Source organism: Salmo salar, chromosome 03 (assembly GCF_965601325.2).
Source record: "Salmo salar chromosome 03, fSalSal1, whole genome shotgun sequence".
NCBI lineage: Eukaryota > Metazoa > Chordata > Actinopteri > Salmoniformes > Salmonidae > Salmo > Salmo salar.
In genome coordinates this window covers 1,231,549-1,251,115 of record NC_138293.1, presented here as the reverse complement: position 1 = coordinate 1,251,115, position 19,567 = coordinate 1,231,549, and the positions used below count along the sequence as shown (strand labels likewise).

The 19,567-nt window shown below is 42.2% G+C and overlaps 1 protein-coding gene across 1 annotated transcript in view; it reads right to left on the bottom strand.

Moving 5' to 3' along the window:
• LOC106597278 (uncharacterized) overlaps nt 1-19,567 on the bottom strand; it is a 72,406-nt gene that overhangs the window by 36,973 nt on the left and 15,866 nt on the right. The window contains 3 exon segments of the mRNA XM_082973018.1: nt 6,352-6,477; nt 6,898-7,004; nt 16,831-16,959. Of these exon segments, the coding sequence (XP_082829144.1) occupies nt 6,352-6,477; nt 6,898-7,004; nt 16,831-16,891 (294 nt within the window). The 5' untranslated portion in view covers nt 16,892-16,959.

The window sequence follows — 19,567 nt, the reverse complement described above, 5'->3', positions numbered from 1 at the left end:
GTAATATGACTGGTAAATAGACCAGGCTGGGAACCTGTAACCCTGGTAATATGACTGGTAAATAGACCAGGCTGGGAACCTGTAACCCTGGTAATATGACTGGTAAATAGACCAGGCTGGGAACCTGTAACCCTGGTAATATGACTGGTAAATAGACCAGGCTGGGAACCTGTAACCCTGGTAATATGACTGGTAAATAGACCAGGCTGGGAACCTGTAACCCTGGTAATATGACTGGTAAATAGACTGGGAACCTCTAACCCTGGTAATATGACTGGTAAATAGACCAGGCTGGGAACCTGTAACCCTGGTAATATGACTGGTAAATAGACCAGGCTGGGAACCTCTAACCCTGGTAATATGACTGGTAAATAGACCAGGCTGGGAACCTGTAACCCTGGTAATATGACTGGTAAATAGAACAGGCTGGGAACCTCTAACCCTGGTAATATGACTGGTAAATAGACCAGGCTGGGAACCTGTAACCCTGGTAATATGACTGGTAAATAGAACAGGCTGGGAACCTGTAACCCTGGTAATATGACTGGTAAATAGACCAGACTGGGAACCTCTAACCCTGGTAATATGACTGGTAAATAGACCAGGCTGGGAACCTGTAACCCTGGTAATATGACTGGTAAATAGACCAGGCTGGGAACCTCTAACCCTGGTAATATGACTGGTAAATAGACCAGGCTGGGAACCTGTAACCCTGGTAATATGACTGGTAAATAGACCAGGCTGGGAACCTCTAACCCTGGTAATATGACTGGTAAATAGAACAGGCTGGGAACCTGTAACCCTGGTAATATGACTGGTAAATAGACCAGGCTGGGAACCTGTAACCCTGGTAATATGACTGGTAAATAGACCAGGCTGGGAACCTGTAACCCTGGTAATATGACTGGTAAATAGACCAGGCTGGGAACCTGTAACCCTGGTAATATGACTGGTAAATAGACCAGGCTGGGAACCTCTAACCCTGGTAATATGACTGGTAAATAGACCAGGCTGGGAACCTGTAACCCTGGTAATATGACTGGTAAATAGACCAGGCTGGGAACCTCTAACCCTGGTAATATGACTGGTAAATAGACCAGGCTGGGAACCTCTAACCCTGGTAATATGACTGGTAAATAGACCAGGCTGGGAACCTGTAACCCTGGTAATATGACTGGTAAATAGGCTGGGAACCTGTAACCCTGGTAATATGACTGGTAAATAGACCAGGCTGGGAACCTCTAACCCTGGTAATATGACTGGTAAACAGACCAGGCTGGGAACCTGTAACCCTGGTAATATGACTGGTAAATAGACCAGGCTGGGAACCTCTAACCCTGGTAATATGACTGGTAAATAGACCAGGCTGGGAACCTGTAACCCTGGTAATATGACTGGTAAATAGAACAGGCTGGGAACCTCTAACCCTGGTAATATGACTGGTAAATAGACCAGGCTGGGAACCTGTAACCCTGGTAATATGACTGGTAAACAGACTGGGAACCTGTAACCCTGGTAATATGACTGGTAAATAGACCAGGCTGGGAACCTCTAACCCTGGTAATATGACTGGTAAATAGACCAGGCTGGGAACCTGTAACCCTGGTAATATGACTGGTAAATAGACCAGGCTGGGAACCTGTAACCCTGGTAATATGACTGGTAAATAGACCAGGCTGGGAACCTGTAACCCTGGTAATATGACTGGTAAATAGGCTGGGAACCTGTAACCCTGGTAATATGACTGGTGAATAGAACAGGCTGGGAACCTCTAACCCTGGTAATATGACTGGTAAATAGACCAGGCTGGGAACCTGTAACCCTGGTAATATGACTGGTAAATAGACCAGGCTGGGAACCTGTAACCCTGGTAATATGACTGGTAAATAGACCAGGCTGGGAACCTGTAACCCTGGTAATATGACTGGTAAATAGACCAGGCTGGGAACCTCTAACCCTGGTAATATGACTGGTAAATAGACCAGGCTGGGAACCTCTAACCCTGGTAATATGACTGGTAAATAGACCAGGCTGGGAACCTGTAACCCTGGTAATATGACTGGTAAATAGACCAGGCTGGGAACCTGTAACCCTGGTAATATGACTGGTAAATAGACTGGGAACCTGTAACCCTGGTAATATGACTGGTAAATAGACCAGGCTGGGAACCTGTAACCCTGGTAATATGACTGGTAAATAGAACAGGCTGGGAACCTCTAACCCTGGTAATATGACTGGTAAATAGACCAGGCTGGGAACCTCTAACCCTGGTAATATGACTGGTAAATAGACCAGGCTGGGAACCTGTAACCCTGGTAATATGACTGGTAAATAGACCAGGCTGGGAACCTGTAACCCTGGTAATATGACTGGTAAATAGACTGGGAACCTGTAACCCTGGTAATATGACTGGTAAATAGACCAGGCTGGGAACCTGTAACCCTGGTAATATGACTGGTAAATAGACCAGGCTGGGAACCTGTAACCCTGGTAATATGACTGGTAAATAGACCAGGCTGGGAACCTGTAACCCTGGTAATATGACTGGTAAATAGAACAGGCTGGGAACCTGTAACCCTGGTAATATGACTGGTAAATAGACCAGGCTGGGAACCTGTAACCCTGGTAATATGACTGGTAAATAGAACAGGCTGGGAACCTCTAACCCTGGTAATATGACTGGTAAATAGACCAGGCTGGGAACCTGTAACCCTGGTAATATGACTGGTAAATAGACCAGGCTGGGAACCTGTAACCCTGGTAATATGACTGGTAAATAGACCAGGCTGGGAACCTGTAACCCTGGTAATATGACTGGTAAATAGACTGGGAACCTCTAACCCTGGTAATATGACTGGTAAATAGACCAGGCTGGGAACCTGTAACCCTGGTAATATGACTGGTAAATAGACCAGGCTGGGAACCTGTAACCCTGGTAATATGACTGGTAAATAGACCAGGCTGGGAACCTCTAACCCTGGTAATATGACTGGTAAATAGACTGGGAACCTGTAACCCTGGTAATATGACTGGTAAATAGACTGGGAACCTGTAACCCTGGTAATATGACTGGTAAATAGGCTGGGAACCTGTAACCCTGGTAATATGACTGGTAAATAGACCAGGCTGGGAACCTGTAACCCTGGTAATATGACTGGTGAATAGAACAGGCTGGGAACCTGTAACCCTGGTAATATGACTGGTAAATAGACCAGGCTGGGAACCTGTAACCCTGGTAATATGACTGGTAAATAGACCAGGCTGGGAACCTGTAACCCTGGTAATATGACTGGTAAATAGACCAGGCTGGGAACCTGTAACCCTGGTAATATGACTGGTAAATAGACCAGGCTGGGAACCTGTAACCCTGGTAATATGACTGGTAAATAGACCAGGCTGGGAACCTGTAACCCTGGTAATATGACTGGTAAATAGACTGGGAACCTCTAACCCTGGTAATATGACTGGTAAATAGACCAGGCTGGGAACCTGTAACCCTGGTAATATGACTGGTAAATAGACCAGGCTGGGAACCTCTAACCCTGGTAATATGACTGGTAAATAGACCAGGCTGGGAACCTGTAACCCTGGTAATATGACTGGTAAATAGACCAGGCTGGGAACCTCTAACCCTGGTAATATGACTGGTAAATAGACCAGGCTGGGAACCTGTAACCCTGGTAATATGACTGGTAAATAGAACAGGCTGGGAACCTCTAACCCTGGTAATATGACTGGTAAATAGACCAGGCTGGGAACCTGTAACCCTGGTAATATGACTGGTAAATAGAACAGGCTGGGAACCTGTAACCCTGGTAATATGACTGGTAAATAGACCAGACTGGGAACCTCTAACCCTGGTAATATGACTGGTAAATAGACCAGGCTGGGAACCTGTAACCCTGGTAATATGACTGGTAAATAGACCAGGCTGGGAACCTCTAACCCTGGTAATATGACTGGTAAATAGACCAGGCTGGGAACCTGTAACCCTGGTAATATGACTGGTAAATAGACCAGGCTGGGAACCTCTAACCCTGGTAATATGACTGGTAAATAGAACAGGCTGGGAACCTCTAACCCTGGTAATATGACTGGTAAATAGACCAGGCTGGGAACCTGTAACCCTGGTAATATGACTGGTAAATAGACCAGGCTGGGAACCTCTAACCCTGGTAATATGACTGGTAAATAGACCAGGCTGGGAACCTCTAACCCTGGTAATATGACTGGTAAATAGACCAGGCTGGGAACCTGTAACCCTGGTAATATGACTGGTAAATAGGCTGGGAACCTGTAACCCTGGTAATATGACTGGTAAATAGACCAGGCTGGGAACCTCTAACCCTGGTAATATGACTGGTAAACAGACCAGGCTGGGAACCTGTAACCCTGGTAATATGACTGGTAAATAGACCAGGCTGGGAACCTCTAACCCTTGTAATATGACTGGTAAATAGACCAGGCTGGGAACCTGTAACCCTGGTAATATGACTGGTAAATAGAACAGGCTGGGAACCTCTAACCCTGGTAATATGACTGGTAAATAGACCAGGCTGGGAACCTGTAACCCTGGTAATATGACTGGTAAACAGACTGGGAACCTGTAACCCTGGTAATATGACTGGTAAATAGACCAGGCTGGGAACCTCTAACCCTGGTAATATGACTGGTAAATAGACCAGGCTGGGAACCTGTAACCCTGGTAATATGACTGGTAAATAGACCAGGCTGGGAACCTGTAACCCTGGTAATATGACTGGTAAATAGACCAGGCTGGGAACCTGTAACCCTGGTAATATGACTGGTAAATAGGCTGGGAACCTGTAACCCTGGTAATATGACTGGTGAATAGAACAGGCTGGGAACCTCTAACCCTGGTAATATGACTGGTAAATAGACCAGGCTGGGAACCTGTAACCCTGGTAATATGACTGGTAAATAGACCAGGCTGGGAACCTGTAACCCTGGTAATATGACTGGTAAATAGACCAGGCTGGGAACCTGTAACCCTGGTAATATGACTGGTAAATAGACCAGGCTGGGAACCTCTAACCCTGGTAATATGACTGGTAAATAGACCAGGCTGGGAACCTCTAACCCTGGTAATATGACTGGTAAATAGACCAGGCTGGGAACCTGTAACCCTGGTAATATGACTGGTAAATAGACCAGGCTGGGAACCTGTAACCCTGGTAATATGACTGGTAAATAGACTGGGAACCTGTAACCCTGGTAATATGACTGGTAAATAGACCAGGCTGGGAACCTGTAACCCTGGTAATATGACTGGTAAATAGAACAGGCTGGGAACCTCTAACCCTGGTAATATGACTGGTAAATAGACCAGGCTGGGAACCTCTAACCCTGGTAATATGACTGGTAAATAGACCAGGCTGGGAACCTGTAACCCTGGTAATATGACTGGTAAATAGACCAGGCTGGGAACCTGTAACCCTGGTAATATGACTGGTAAATAGACTGGGAACCTGTAACCCTGGTAATATGACTGGTAAATAGACCAGGCTGGGAACCTGTAACCCTGGTAATATGACTGGTAAATAGACCAGGCTGGGAACCTGTAACCCTGGTAATATGACTGGTAAATAGACCAGGCTGGGAACCTGTAACCCTGGTAATATGACTGGTAAATAGACCAGGCTGGGAACCTGTAACCCTGGTAATATGACTGGTAAATAGACCAGGCTGGGAACCTGTAACCCTGGTAATATGACTGGTAAATAGACCAGGCTGGGAACCTGTAACCCTGGTAATATGACTGGTAAATAGAACAGGCTGGGAACCTGTAACCCTGGTAATATGACTGGTAAATAGACCAGGCTGGGAACCTGTAACCCTGGTAATATGACTGGTAAATAGACCAGGCTGGGAACCTGTAACCCTGGTAATATGACTGGTAAACAATGGGCTGCCTGGTATTGTGATGCAATCATTTCCATGGTAATGTAGAATGTTCCTTTACATGATGTTAACTGATGTGGCTCATCCAATGGGATGTCTATTTTGTAATGTCAGTTGAGATGAATCTTATTTTAGCACATATTTCACTTCCTGCTTTGCTCCTATGTTTACACTTGCAATGGCCGCCAGTCCACACATTATGCCATCATTGACTTGAATGGGGACGGCTGTTTTATTCATTCTATTTTCTGACTGCAGCACATGCAGTCAGAAAATGTACAATAAAAAAATAAAACCTTCGAACAGCAATTTTTTTTTTATTATGTATTTAAAAAAAAATACAAATTGCTATTTGAATGGATATTACGGTGACCGTGGCAATTTTGCTGGACAATTGCCTTCATCGGTTTGTGTATGAGTGAGGATTACCTCTGGGATAGCCTTGACAAACCGCAGGCCATCGTTACCTCCTCTGGTCTTGGCAAGACACTCTCTGAAGTAATCCCAGTACTCCTTCCTGCTGCCTAGGAAATCCGCCTTCTCTTTCTGGTCAAACTGAAGTAAACACACAAAAAACAGCTCAGATTCACAGGTCTTGGAGGTTTTCCCAGGAAAACCTTGAGGTCCTATCTAGAATCATTGAGCTTTCCAGTATCCTAGCAGTTTATGAGAGAGAGAGAGAGAGAGAGAGAGAGAGAGAGAGAGAGAGAGAGAGAGAGCGAGAGAGAGAGAGAGAGAGAGAGAGAGAGAGAGAGAGAGAGAGCGAGAGAGAGAGCGAGAGAGAGAGAGAGCGAGAGAGAGAGAGAGCGAGAGCGAGAGCGAGAGCGAGAGAGAGAGAGAGAGAGAGAGAGAGACAGAGAGAGAGAGAGAGAGACAGAGAGAGACAGAGAGACAGAGAGAGAGAGAGAGACAGAGAGAGAGAGAGAGAGAGAGAGAGAGAGAGAGAGAGAGAGAGAGAGTTTCTGTGTGTATTACCTGTAGAAGGTACTCTAGTTTGTAGGACAGTTTATGCAGGTTGGGGCTGTCATCTGTGATTGGTTCACCCGTCTCTCTGTGTTCCTTACTCAGCTCAGTCACTGCTTCTACAAGGTTCAGATACAAAACACACACAAACGATAGCTCCATCACTCCAACCTTGCTGCACCACACACCTACACGGATGCACACAACATAAGGTAGGGGTCAAAATGACTGACACTCCTAAAAAGGTTCTTAGAAATAAAATAGTCAAAAGTTTAATATTCTATTACGTATTCCTAGCACGCAAACTTGTTGGATCCATTCGCTGTTTGTTTTGGCTGTGTTTCAGACGATTCTCTGCCCAATAGTAATCAAATCAAATTTGATTAGTCGCATACACATATTTAGAAGATTTTATTGCCGGTGTAGCGAAATGCTTGTGTTCCTAGCTCCATCAGTGCAGTAATACACTACAATACACCCAAATCTAAAAAGTAAATGGAATGGAATTTAGAAATATAGAAATATTAGGACGAGCAATGTCGGAGTTCGGAGTATAAATAAATATATATATATAATTAGTTTGGACTAATAAAGTTTGGACACACCGACTCATTGAAGGGTTTTTCTTTATTTTTACAATTTTCTACATTTTAAAATAATAGTGAAGACATCAAAACTATGAAATAACACAACTATGTACAGTGGTTCGTCCTTTAAAAGTTGCAGCGTACCGCGGTGCACCTGCGTGGTGCCGCAGAATTCTATGGCACGTTATTTAACTGTGAACCACTGGTACCATTAATGCTAGTTAGTGCTAGTTTGACCACTAGAGGGCATCTTTGAGAAGCATTTGATAGCCTTCAATAGTGGCTGTACTAGAGAATGCAAGCATGCGGGAGACCGGGGTTCAGTTCCCCAATGGGGAGGAAGGAGTAGGCTGTCCTTGTAAATAACAATTTGTTCTTAACTGATTCCATGTGTGTTATTTCATAGTTTTGATGTCTTCACTATTATTCTACAATGTAGAAAATAGTAAAAAAATAAAGAAAACCCTGGAATGAGTAGGAGTGTCCAAACATTTGACTGGTACTTGCTTAATTAATTTGATTAATATTATGGTATTTCTATTCCAAGAAAAATGAAAAACCCTCAGGGTTTCCGTTAGGGTGGAACGGAAAATATGGTGCTGTACAACGTGACGGTCGGGAGTAGGCTACAGTACTGGGCTATTTAGCTATAGAATCCCCGTGTCGTGCGGGCACGCAGGAGACCGGGGTTCAATTCCCCGACAGGGAGGAAGGAGTGGGCTGTCCTTGTAAATAATAATATGTTCTTAACTGACTTGCCAAAGGTTAAATAAAGGTTAAATAAAGGTTACACTGAGAGCATAACATTTCTACACCTTACTTTTCTAATTCTACTCTAACCAATACCCAAACGAAGATTCAGTCAAAATAAAAATCTCATTGATTTATCATGACCAGTCCCCATGCTTGTCTCAGAGCAGCGCGAAACGGTGCTAAAATAGTTGTAGTCTATTGCTTCAAATCCTATTATTTCTAACTTCAATATGCTCTTTAAATAAATAAGACCTACACCACTTTTAACAGCACATTACTCAACACTAGTGAGACTCATGTCGCCTATCGAACAATATGACGTGACTCTCCGCCAGTAATTACATATAGAGGACTGGAGGATATTTCTGTAATTCAGTGACATTTATTCGGATGGATCCATAACTAAATAAACAACGGCATTTTGAAAGAGTATTTTTATCACTATTTTATTAGCATAAAGATGCCATTATTAGTTACATTGTTTTAGTTTGAACGTGCAGTCTGGCACTATTAGTGCAATGCCCCTTAAAGTGTTGCTAGGTGCTACCCAGTGTGGCGGGGTGGGGGTCCACCCACCCTCCTCCTCCCTTCCTCATGGGCTAGGTCTGTCTTCTGTGCGAGGCTCTGAGGCCCATCCCGTGCCCCCTGCTCTCGTGCCTTGATCCTCACTCGCTTTCAGTGGATACAGCTGGAGAACTGAAATCCCATTGTGCTATCTCAGTGGATACAGCTGGAGAACTGAAATCCCATTGTGCTATCTCAGTGGATACAGCTGGAGAACTGAAATCCCATTGTGCGCCACTCGGGAGCCATGACCAATATGACCAATATACACTGCTCAAAAAAATAAAGGGAACACTAAAATAACACATCCTAGATATGAATGAATGAAATAATCTTATAAAATACTTTTTCTTTACATAGTTGAATGTTCTGACAACAAAATCACACAAAAAGAATCAATGGAAATCCAATGTATCAACCCATGGAGGCCTGGATTTGGAGTCACACTCAAAATTAAAGTGGAAAACCACACTACAGGCTGATCCAACTTTGATGTAATGTCCTTAAAACAAGTCAAAATGAGGCTCAGTAGTGTGAGTGGCCTCCGCGTGCCTGTATGACCTCCCTACAATGCCTGGGCATGCTCCTGATGAGGTGGCGGATGGTCTCCTGAGGGATCTCCTCCCAGACCTGGACTAAAGCATCCGCCAACTCCTGGACAGTCTGTGGTGCAACGTGGCGTTGGTGGATGGAGCGAGACATGATGTCCCAGATGTGCTCAATTGGATTCAGGTCTGGGGAACGGGCGGGCCAGTCCATAGCATCAATACCTTCCTCTTGCAGGAACTGCTGACACACTCCAGCCACATGAGGTCTAGCATTGTCTTGCATTAGGAGGAACCCAGGGCCAACCGCACCAGCATATGGTCTCACAAGGGGTCTGAGGATCTCATCTAGTTACCTAATGGCAGTCAGGCTACCTCTGGCGAGCACATGGAGGGCTGTGCGGCCCCCCAAAGAAATGCCACCCCACACCATGACTGACCCACCGCCAAACCGGTCATGCTGGAGGATGTTGCAGGCAGCAGAACGTTCTCCACGGCGTCTCCAGACTCTGTCACGTCTGTCACATGAGCTCAGTGTGAACCTGCTTTCATCTGTGAAGAGCACAGGGCGCCAGTGGCAAATTTTCCATCTTGGTGTTCTCTGGCAAATGCCAAACGTCCTGCACGGTGTTGGGCTGTAAGCACAACCCCCACCTGTGGACGTCGGGCCCTCATACCACCCTCATGGAGTCTGTTTCTGACCGTTTCAGCAGACACATGCACATTTGTGGCCTGCTGGAGGTCATTTTGCAGGGCTCTGGCAGTGCTTCTCCTGCTCCTCCTTGCACAAAGGCGGAGGTAGCGGTCCTGCTGCTGGATTGTTGCCCTCCTACGGCCTCCTCCACATCTCCTGATGTACTGGCCTGTCTCCTGGTAGCGCCTCCATGCTCTGGACACTATGCTGACAGACACAGCAAACATTCTTGCCACAGCTCGCATTGATGTGCCATCCTGGATGAGCTGCACTACCTGAGCCACTTGTGTGGGTTGTAGACTCCGTCTCATGCTACCACTAGAGTGAAAGCACCGCCGGCATTCAAAAGTGACCAAAACATCAGCCAGGAAGCATAGGAACTGAGAAGTGGTCTGTGGTCACCACCTGCAGAACCACTCCTTTATTGGCACAGAAAAAAAAAAAATGTATGAAATGAAATGTATGCATTCACTACTGTAAGTCGCTCTGGATAAGAGCGTCTGCTAAATGACTAAAATGTAAATGTAAATGTGTCTTGCTAATTGCCTATAATTTCCACCTGTTGTCTATTCCATTTGCACAACAGCATGTGAAATGTATTGTCAATCAGTGTTGCTTCCTAAGTGGACAGTTTGATTTCACAGAAGTGAGATTGACTTGGAGTTACATTGTGTTGTTTAAGTGTTCCCTTTATTTTTTTGAGCAGTGTAATAAAAACCTCAATGTAACAACAGGTTTAGTAATACTGAAGTCCTGCACATTTATCAGTTTCTATTTAGGTTCATGTCGCCCGTTCATTGTCAGTTAGAGACACAGTAGGACCCAAAAGCATAATCAGTGCTCTACCACAAATTACCTCTAAATCCCACAGCATAATCGCAAACATTTTTGTGGAGCAACCACTGTAGTAACCAAAAAAGTGTTAAACAAATCAAAATATATTTTATATTTGAGATTCTTTAAAGAAGCCACCCTTTGACTTAAAGACAGTTTTGCACTCTTGGAATTTTCTCAGCCAGCTTCATGAGGTAATCACCTGGAATGCAATTCAATTAACAGGTGTATCTAGTTAAAAGTTAATTTGTGGAATCTTGACTAGTCTCCCAGTCGCTGCCGCTGAAATACATCCCCACAGCGTGATGCTGCCACCACCATGCTTCACCATAGGGATGGTGCCAGGTTTCCTCCAGACGTAACACTTGGCATTCAGGCCAAAGAGTTCAATCTTGGTTTCATCAGACCAGAGAATCTTATTTCTCATGGTCTGAGAGTCCTTTAGGTGCCTTTTGGAAAACTCCAAGCGGGATGTCATCTGCCTTTTACTGAGAAGCGGCTTCCGTCTGGCCACTCTACCATAAAGGACTGATTGGTGAAGTGCTGCAGAGATGGTTGTCCTTCTGGAAGGTTCTCCCATCTCCACAGAGGAACTGGAGCTCTGTCAGAGTGACCATCGGGTTCTTGGTCACCTCCCTGACCAAGGCCCTTCTCCCCTGATTGCTCCGTTTGGCCGGGTGGCCAGCTCTAGGAAGAGTCTTGGTGGTTAAAAACTTCTTCCATTTAAACATGGAGGCCACTATTCTTGGGGACCTTCAATGCTGCAGAAATGTTTTGATACCCTTCCCCAGATCTGTGCCTCGACACAATCCTGTCTCGGAGCTCTACGGACAATTCCTTTGACCTCATGGCTTGGTTTTGGTTTTGACATGCACTGTCAACTGTGGGACCTTATATAGACAGGTGTGTTTCTTTCCAAATCATGTCCAATCAATTTAATTTACAACAGGTGAACTCCAATCAAGTTGTAGAAACATCTCAAGGTTGATCAATGGAAACAGGATGCACCTGAGCAAAATTTTGAGTCTCACAGCAACGGGTCTGAATACTTTTGTAAATAAGGTATTTCTGCTTTTATAAATTTGCAAAAATGTTTAAAACCTGTTTTTGCTTCGTCATTATGGGTGATTGTGTGTAGATTTATGAGGGAAAAACATATTTAATCCATTTTAGAATAAGGCTGTAATGTAACAAAATGTGAAAAAAGTACTGGGGTCTGAGAACTTTCCAAACACCATGTATGTACAGTTAACTGCCAAAATAAAGGAAACACCAAGATAAAGTGTCTTAATAGGGGTAATAGAGTGCCTTAATAGGGGTTAATAGGGGTTAATAGGGTGTATTAATAGGGGTTAATAGGGGCTAATAGGGGTTAATAGAGTGTATTAATAGGGGTTAATAGAGTGTCTTAATAGGGGTTAATAGAGTGCCTTAATAGGGGTTAATAGGGGTTAATAGGGTGCCTTAATAGGGGTTAATAGGGGTTAATAGGGTGTATTAATAGGGGTTAATAGAGTGCCTTAATAGGGGTTAATAGAGTGCCTTAATAGGGGTTAATAGAGTGTATTAATAGGGGTTAATAGGGGCTAATAGGGGTTAATAGGGTGTATTAATAGGGGTTAATAGAGTGTCTTAATAGGGGTTAATAGAGTGTATTAATAGGGGTTAATAGAGTGTATTAATAGGGGTTAATAGGGGTTAATAGGGGTTAATAGGGTGTATTAATAGGGGTGAATAGAGTGCCTTAATAGGGGTTAATAGAGTGCCTTAATAGGGGTTAATAGAGTGTATTAATAGGGGTTAATAGGGGCTAATAGGGGTTAATAGGGTGTATTAATAGGGGTTAATAGAGTGTCTTAATAGGGGTTAATAGAGTGTATTAATAGGGGTTAATAGGGGTTAATAGGGTGTATTAATAGGGGTTAATAGGGGCTAATAGGGGTTAATAGGGTGTATTAATAGGGGTTAATAGAGTGTCTTAATAGGGGTTAATAGAGTGTCTTAATAGGGGTTAATAGAGTGTATTAATAGGGGTTAATAGGGGTTAATAGGGGTTAATAGGGTGTATTAATAGGGGTTAATAGAGTGTCTTAATAGGGGTTAATAGAGTGCCTTAATAGGGGTTAATAGAGTGTATTAATAGGGGTTAATAGGGGCTAATAGGGATTAATAGGGGTTAATAGAGTGTCTTAATAGGGGTTAATAGAGTGTCTTAATAGGGGTTAATAGAGTGTATTAATAGGGGTTAATAGGGGTTAATAGGGGTTAATAGGGTGTATTAATAGGGGTTAATAGGGGTTAATAGAGTGTATTAATAGGGGTTAATAGAGTGTCTTAATAGGGGTTAATAGAGTGTATTAATAGGGGTTAATAGGGGTTAATAGGGTGTATTAATAGGGGTTAATAGGGGCTAATAGGGGTTAATAGGGTGTATTAATAGGGGTTAATAGAGTGTCTTAATAGGGGTTAATAGAGTGTCTTAATAGGGGTTAATAGAGTGTATTAATAGGGGTTAATAGGGGTTAATAGGGGTTAATAGGGTGTATTAATAGGGGTTAATAGAGTGTCTTAATAGGGGTTAATAGAGTGCCTTAATAGGGGTTAATAGAGTGTATTAATAGGGGTTAATAGGGGCTAATAGGGGTTAATAGGGTGTATTAATAGGGGTTAATAGAGTGTCTTAATAGGGGTTAATAGAGTGTCTTAATAGGGGTTAATAGAGTGTATTAATAGGGGTTAATAGGGGTTAATAGGGGTTAATAGGGTGTATTAATAGGGCTTAATAGGGGTTAATAGAGTGTATTAATAGGGGTTAATAGAGTGTCTTAATAGGGGTTAATAGAGTGTATTAATAGGGGTTAATAGAGTGTATTAATAGGGGTTAATAGAGTGTATTAATAGGGGTTAATAGAGTGTATTAATAGGGGTTAATAGAGTGTATTAATGGGGGTTAATATGGGTTAATAGAGTGTATTAATAGGGGTTAATAGAGTGTATTAATAGGGGTTAATAGAGTGTATTAATAGGGGTTAATAGAGTGTCTTAATAGGGGTTAATAGAGTGTCTTAATAGGGGTTAATAGAGTGTATTAATAGGGGTTAATAGGGATTAATAGGGTGTATTAATAGGGGTTAATAGAGTGTATTAATAGGGGTTAATAGAGTGTCTTAATAGGGGTTAATAGAGTGTATTAATAGGGGTTAATAGAGTGTATTAATAGGGGTTAATAGAGTGTATTAATAGGGGTTAATAGAGTGTATTAATAGGGGTTAATAGAGTGTATTAATAGGGGTTAATAGGGGTTAATAGAGTGTATTAATAGGGGTTAATAGAGTGTATTAATAGGGGTTAATAGAGTGTATTAATAGGGGTTAATATAGAGTGTATTAATAGGGGTTAATAGAGTGTATTAATAGGGGTTAATAGGGGTTAATAGGGATTAATAGAGTGTATTAATAGGGGTTAATAGAGTGTCTTAATAGGGGTTAATAGGGGTTAATATGGGTTAATAGAGTGTATTAATAGGGGTTAATAGAGGTTAATAGAGTGTATTAATAGGGGTTAATAGAGTGTATTAATAGGGGTTAATAGAGTGTATTAATAGGGGTTAATAGAGTGTATTAATAGGGGTTAATAGGGGTTAATAGAGTGTATTAATAGGGGTTAATAGAGTGTATTAATAGGGGTTAATAGGGGTTAATAGGGGTTAATAGAGTGTATTAATAGGGGTTCATTTTCATTCATTTTTAGTCATTTAGCAGACGCTCTTATCCAGAGCGACTTACAGTAGTGAATGCATACATTTCATACATTTTTTTTCTGTGCTGGCCCCCCGTGGGAATCGAACCCACAACCCTGGTGTTGCAAACACCATGCTCTACCAACTGAGCTACAGGGAAGGCTATAATAGGGGTTAATAGAGTGTATTAATAGGGGTTAATAGAGGTTAATAGAGTGTATTAATAGTGGTAATTAGGGGTTAATAGAGTGTATTAATAGGGGTTAATAGAGTGTATTAATAGGGGTTAATAGGGGTTAATAGAGTGTATTAATAGGGGTTAATAGAGGTTAATAGAGTGTATTAATAGGGGTTAATAGAGTGTATTAATAGGGGTTAATAGGGGTTAATAGAGTGTATTAATAGGGGTTAATAGAGGTTAATAGAGTGTATTAATAGTGGTTAATAGGGGTTAATAGAGTGTATTATTAGGGGTTAATAGAGTGTATTAATAGGGGTTAATAGGGGTTAATAGAGTGTATTAATAGGGGTTAATAGAGGTTAATAGAGTGTATTAATGTATTAATAGGGGTTAATAGAGTGTATTAATAGGGGTTAATAGGGGTTAATAGAGTGTATTAATAGGGGTTAATAGGGTGTATTAATAGGGGTTAATAGAGTGTATTAATAGGGGTTAATAGAGTGTATTAATAGGGGTTAATAGAGTGTATTAATAGGGGTTAATAGGGGTTAATAGAGTGTATTAATAGGGGTAATAGACTGTATTAATAGGGGTAATAGAGTGTATTAATAGGGGTTAATAGGGGTTAATAGAGTGTATTAATAGGGGTTAATAGAGTGTCTTTAAAAGGGGTTCCCGAGTGGGTCAGCGGTCTAAGGCACTGCATCTCAGTGCTAGAGGTGTCACTACAGACACCCTGGTTCGAATCCAGGCTGTATCACAACAAGCCGATCGGGAGACCAATAGGGTGGCACACAATTGACCCAGCGTCGTAGGACGTCATTGTAAATAAGAATTTGTTCTTAACTGACTTGCCAAGTTAATTAAAGGTTACATTTAAAAAAAAAAAAAAAATTAAATAGGGCGTCGGGCCACCACAATCCAGAACAGCTTCAATGCACCTCGGCATAGATTCTACAAGTGACTGGAACTCTACTGGACGGACGTGACGCCGTTGGTTTGTGTTTTGTTGATGGTGGTAGAAAACACTGTCAGGCGCCAATCCAGAATCTCCCAGAATTATTACATTGGATTATATCTGGTGACAGGCAGCCATGGCATATGGTTTACATCGTTTTCATGCTCATCAAACCACTCAGTGACTACTCGTGCCCTGTGGATATGGGTATTGTCCTGGTAGCCATAACAACGACCTGCCCAGCATTTTTATACATGAACCTAAGCTTGTTAATTACTTAATTAACTCAGAAACCACAACATGCTTTCAATATAAAAAAATAAATAAAATAAAGGAGGACCAAGGCATTCTTCATATAATTCATTAAAATGCCTTTATTTGTACGGTTCAAATAGAAACAAGGTTTTAAAATAAAAAAACGTGTTTCGGCTGCATGGCCTTCGTCATCTTTTACCAAACAGCACCTTCTGTTCAAAATGTACTGTACCTCAATAGCGCTTCCCTTCCTCCTCTTTCTACTATGCTTTCAATATACTTTGTATCCCTCATTTACTCAAGTGTTTTCATTATTTTGGCAGTGATTTATGCATCAGCGGAGGCTGTGGAAGGGAGGACTGGCTCATAGTAATGGCCGGAATGGAGTGAACGGAACGGCATCAACCACGTGTTTAACTCCGGGTCCATTGACTCCGGGTCCATTGACTCCGGTCCATTGACTCCGGGTCCATTGACTCCGGTCCATTGACTCCGGGTCCATTGACTCCGGTTCATTGACTCCGGGTCCATTGACTCCGGGTCCATTGACTCCGGTCCATTGACTCCGGTCCATTGACTCCGGGTCCATTGACTCCGGGTCCATTGACTCCGGTTCATTGACTCCGGGTCCATTGACTCCGGTCCATTGACTCCGGTCCATTGACTCCGGTCCATTGACTCCGGGTTCATTGACTCGGGTCCATTGACTCCGGTTCATTGACTCCGGTCCATTGACTCCGTTCCAGCCATTACTATGAGCCGTCCTCAGCAGCCTCCACTGATTTGGATCCACACAGACACATGTATCTAGTATAGAGAACTGCACAGCAGATACCGTGTAGATCTCTGATGATCCTCTGGAGTTGGTTCTCTCCTACTGATGTCGTGTTACACATGATGATGGTGGTGGTGAGATCAGTAGTAAGGATGGGGGGGGGGGGACGGTCAAGGAGTCTGCAACCAGCTACAAAGAATCACACAAAAAGAAGAGCATTGGCACAGTTTATAATGTAGACTACAATAACAACCTCTGTTAATAATCCTAAACATGATCCAGATCCCAGCATCCTCATCCTGTCACTACTACTGTTGTTTTCTCTATTCATGGGCCCTGCAACTAAACAAATACTTCCAAATCGATTGTACTCATCATCATCATCATCATCATCATATTGTAATGACCCGGCTGGGTCATAAAGGAAAAAGAGACGGACTCTAGGTGTGCAGGTCAGAACACAGGTTTATTCCTAAACTGGGCTATTGTTCAGGCCACAGCCCACGCCGCTAAATGCCGAATGTACACAACTATACCAAGTCTAATTAATGTTTACTCCCATAGGAACAGATCAAGGCCCCGAACAGAAAGAGCGAGAAGATGAGACAGTAATCCCTATTTATCATTTCCAAGTCCCGCGGGATTACCCATCATACCCCCCCAGCCTTTCCCTCTGTCCTGACATATTTAACCCCTGCTAGTAGCCATGAGAACCATAACACACCCACAAACACAGAACACAATACCGGGTCGTTACAATATCAACAGACAGACAGAAGAACAAAAACGGCGACAACAAAGTATTCAGTGATCCTCGTCTCCTAATAATGACGTCACATCACACAGCACTTTGGTACAACAAAATCACAAGTGTTTTAAAGCTCTTATCGTTGTTGGTATTTTGGACAACATTTCACTAAAGTGTCGTCGGGCTACGTTGCTAAATAAACAAGAGATATTAGACTTGAAACTTGTACCTGCTGTTCCCGAGGCTACAAGCTCTGGCAGCCAACAGCTGATACAAATATAACTAAAACGTCTTTCGGTTGTCAGTAATACAGACAAACTCGTTTATTAGATATAATCAGAAGTAGACGTACTTGTAGAGATTCTCAGGTAGTTCCGAGTTTACAGCAGGGGAGGTAACATGCTACCGTTAAGGCTGGGCGTTCATAATGATTGACACCTTCATTAGCCAATAGCTGCGCGCAATATCGTTCCAACCAGCATGGTTAGGTTGCAGAATATTAGGTAAATAAACCAGCGGACGGAAGTCATGTGACCTGTCACAACTCAACACAATTCAAACCAATAGAATGTCATTGAAAATCAGACACACCAATAAGATCAAATAATAATAGAGGATTAAAATGTATTGATAAAAATAAAAAATACATTTGTAAGAAAGGTACAAACAAAAATAAAACATTCAAAAGAGCTTGTAAACAATAAATTATGTAATAATTTTTGCATATAAAAAAAATATGTTTTATTGTCATTATCAAAAAAGCTGTTACTCTGTTATTTGTTGTCTCTGGTGACGTTACAACACACAGAAACAATAACAACATGCAAAAAAAAAAGATACTTGCAAATTGATTTAGCGGTTTTATAAGTGTTTCTTTATTTCCAGAGTAGATGCTGCTATTCAGTGTCCCACTCAGCCTGGAATAAAACAGGTTAATAAACCTACTACCTTCCTAACTCCACTCCACACTGTAATGACCAATCAGAAAAGCCAACTGACATTTCCTCATGAGGTGCTGACCTGTTGCATCCTCTACATGGAAAATCAGAGTAAAAAGTCTATTATTTATATTTTTTGAAAATGTAGTGAAGTAAAAGTCAAAGTTCTCAAAAATCGAAATAGTAAAGTAAACTACAGATACCCCCCCCCCCCAAAAAAAAAACGACTTAAGTAGTACTTTAAAGTATTTTTTACTTATTTACTTTGCACCACTGATTATAAGGCGTCAAAAAGGACGTATAAAGCATTACAGGTCTGAATATGAGAAAGAGTTAATAAACATTTTTGTTAGTTTATGTATATTTGCTCCTCTGTTCATGCATCTTGGTTATAGAGCAAAGTACCCTAGTTACAGTTTGAGGGGAAATCTGCTACTCTTAATGAACCTCAGAAAATACTGCCTGCAAAAAGATTCCCACCTGTTAGTCGGTGGTCTCTGAAGGCCTGTAGTTTTCCATAAAGTCTTCTTAACCTACAAGTTTCAAGGTGGGCATATAGCCTACATCAGGGTTTTGAAGTCAACTTCCGTTGTCCTCTAAAGTCTTGTTCACATTGGCATTTTGAAGTGATTTTTTTGTTGTTGTTGCATATCCGATTTGAATGTGTTCTTTATCCTGCAGTCCGAACGGCCAAAAAGCACATGGAATCTGATATTTCAAGCCACATTTCAAACCCCCTTTCGTAGGTGGTTTGAAATCAGATACAAATATGATTTCACGCCATGTGACTTGTGTCTGAATGGTTGAATATGATTTATTTGCCCTAAAGCGTTTTTTTTTTTTAGACTGTTATTTGGCATATCTTGTTGCTTGCTACTGTAGCTACTCTGTTGACAGTTTGACAAGAACATGTGGTAGCTAACTAGCACGCTAATTGACGAAGAACAGCAAAGGTAATCCAATTTTTCTTATAGTAAATCTGAGTTTGGTGAGTACCACACTTGGTGGGTGTCAAAATAGCTAGCCCGTGATGGCCGGGCTATCTACTCAGAATATTGCAAAATGTGCTTTCACCGAAAAGCTATTTTAAAATCGGACACCGCGATTGCAT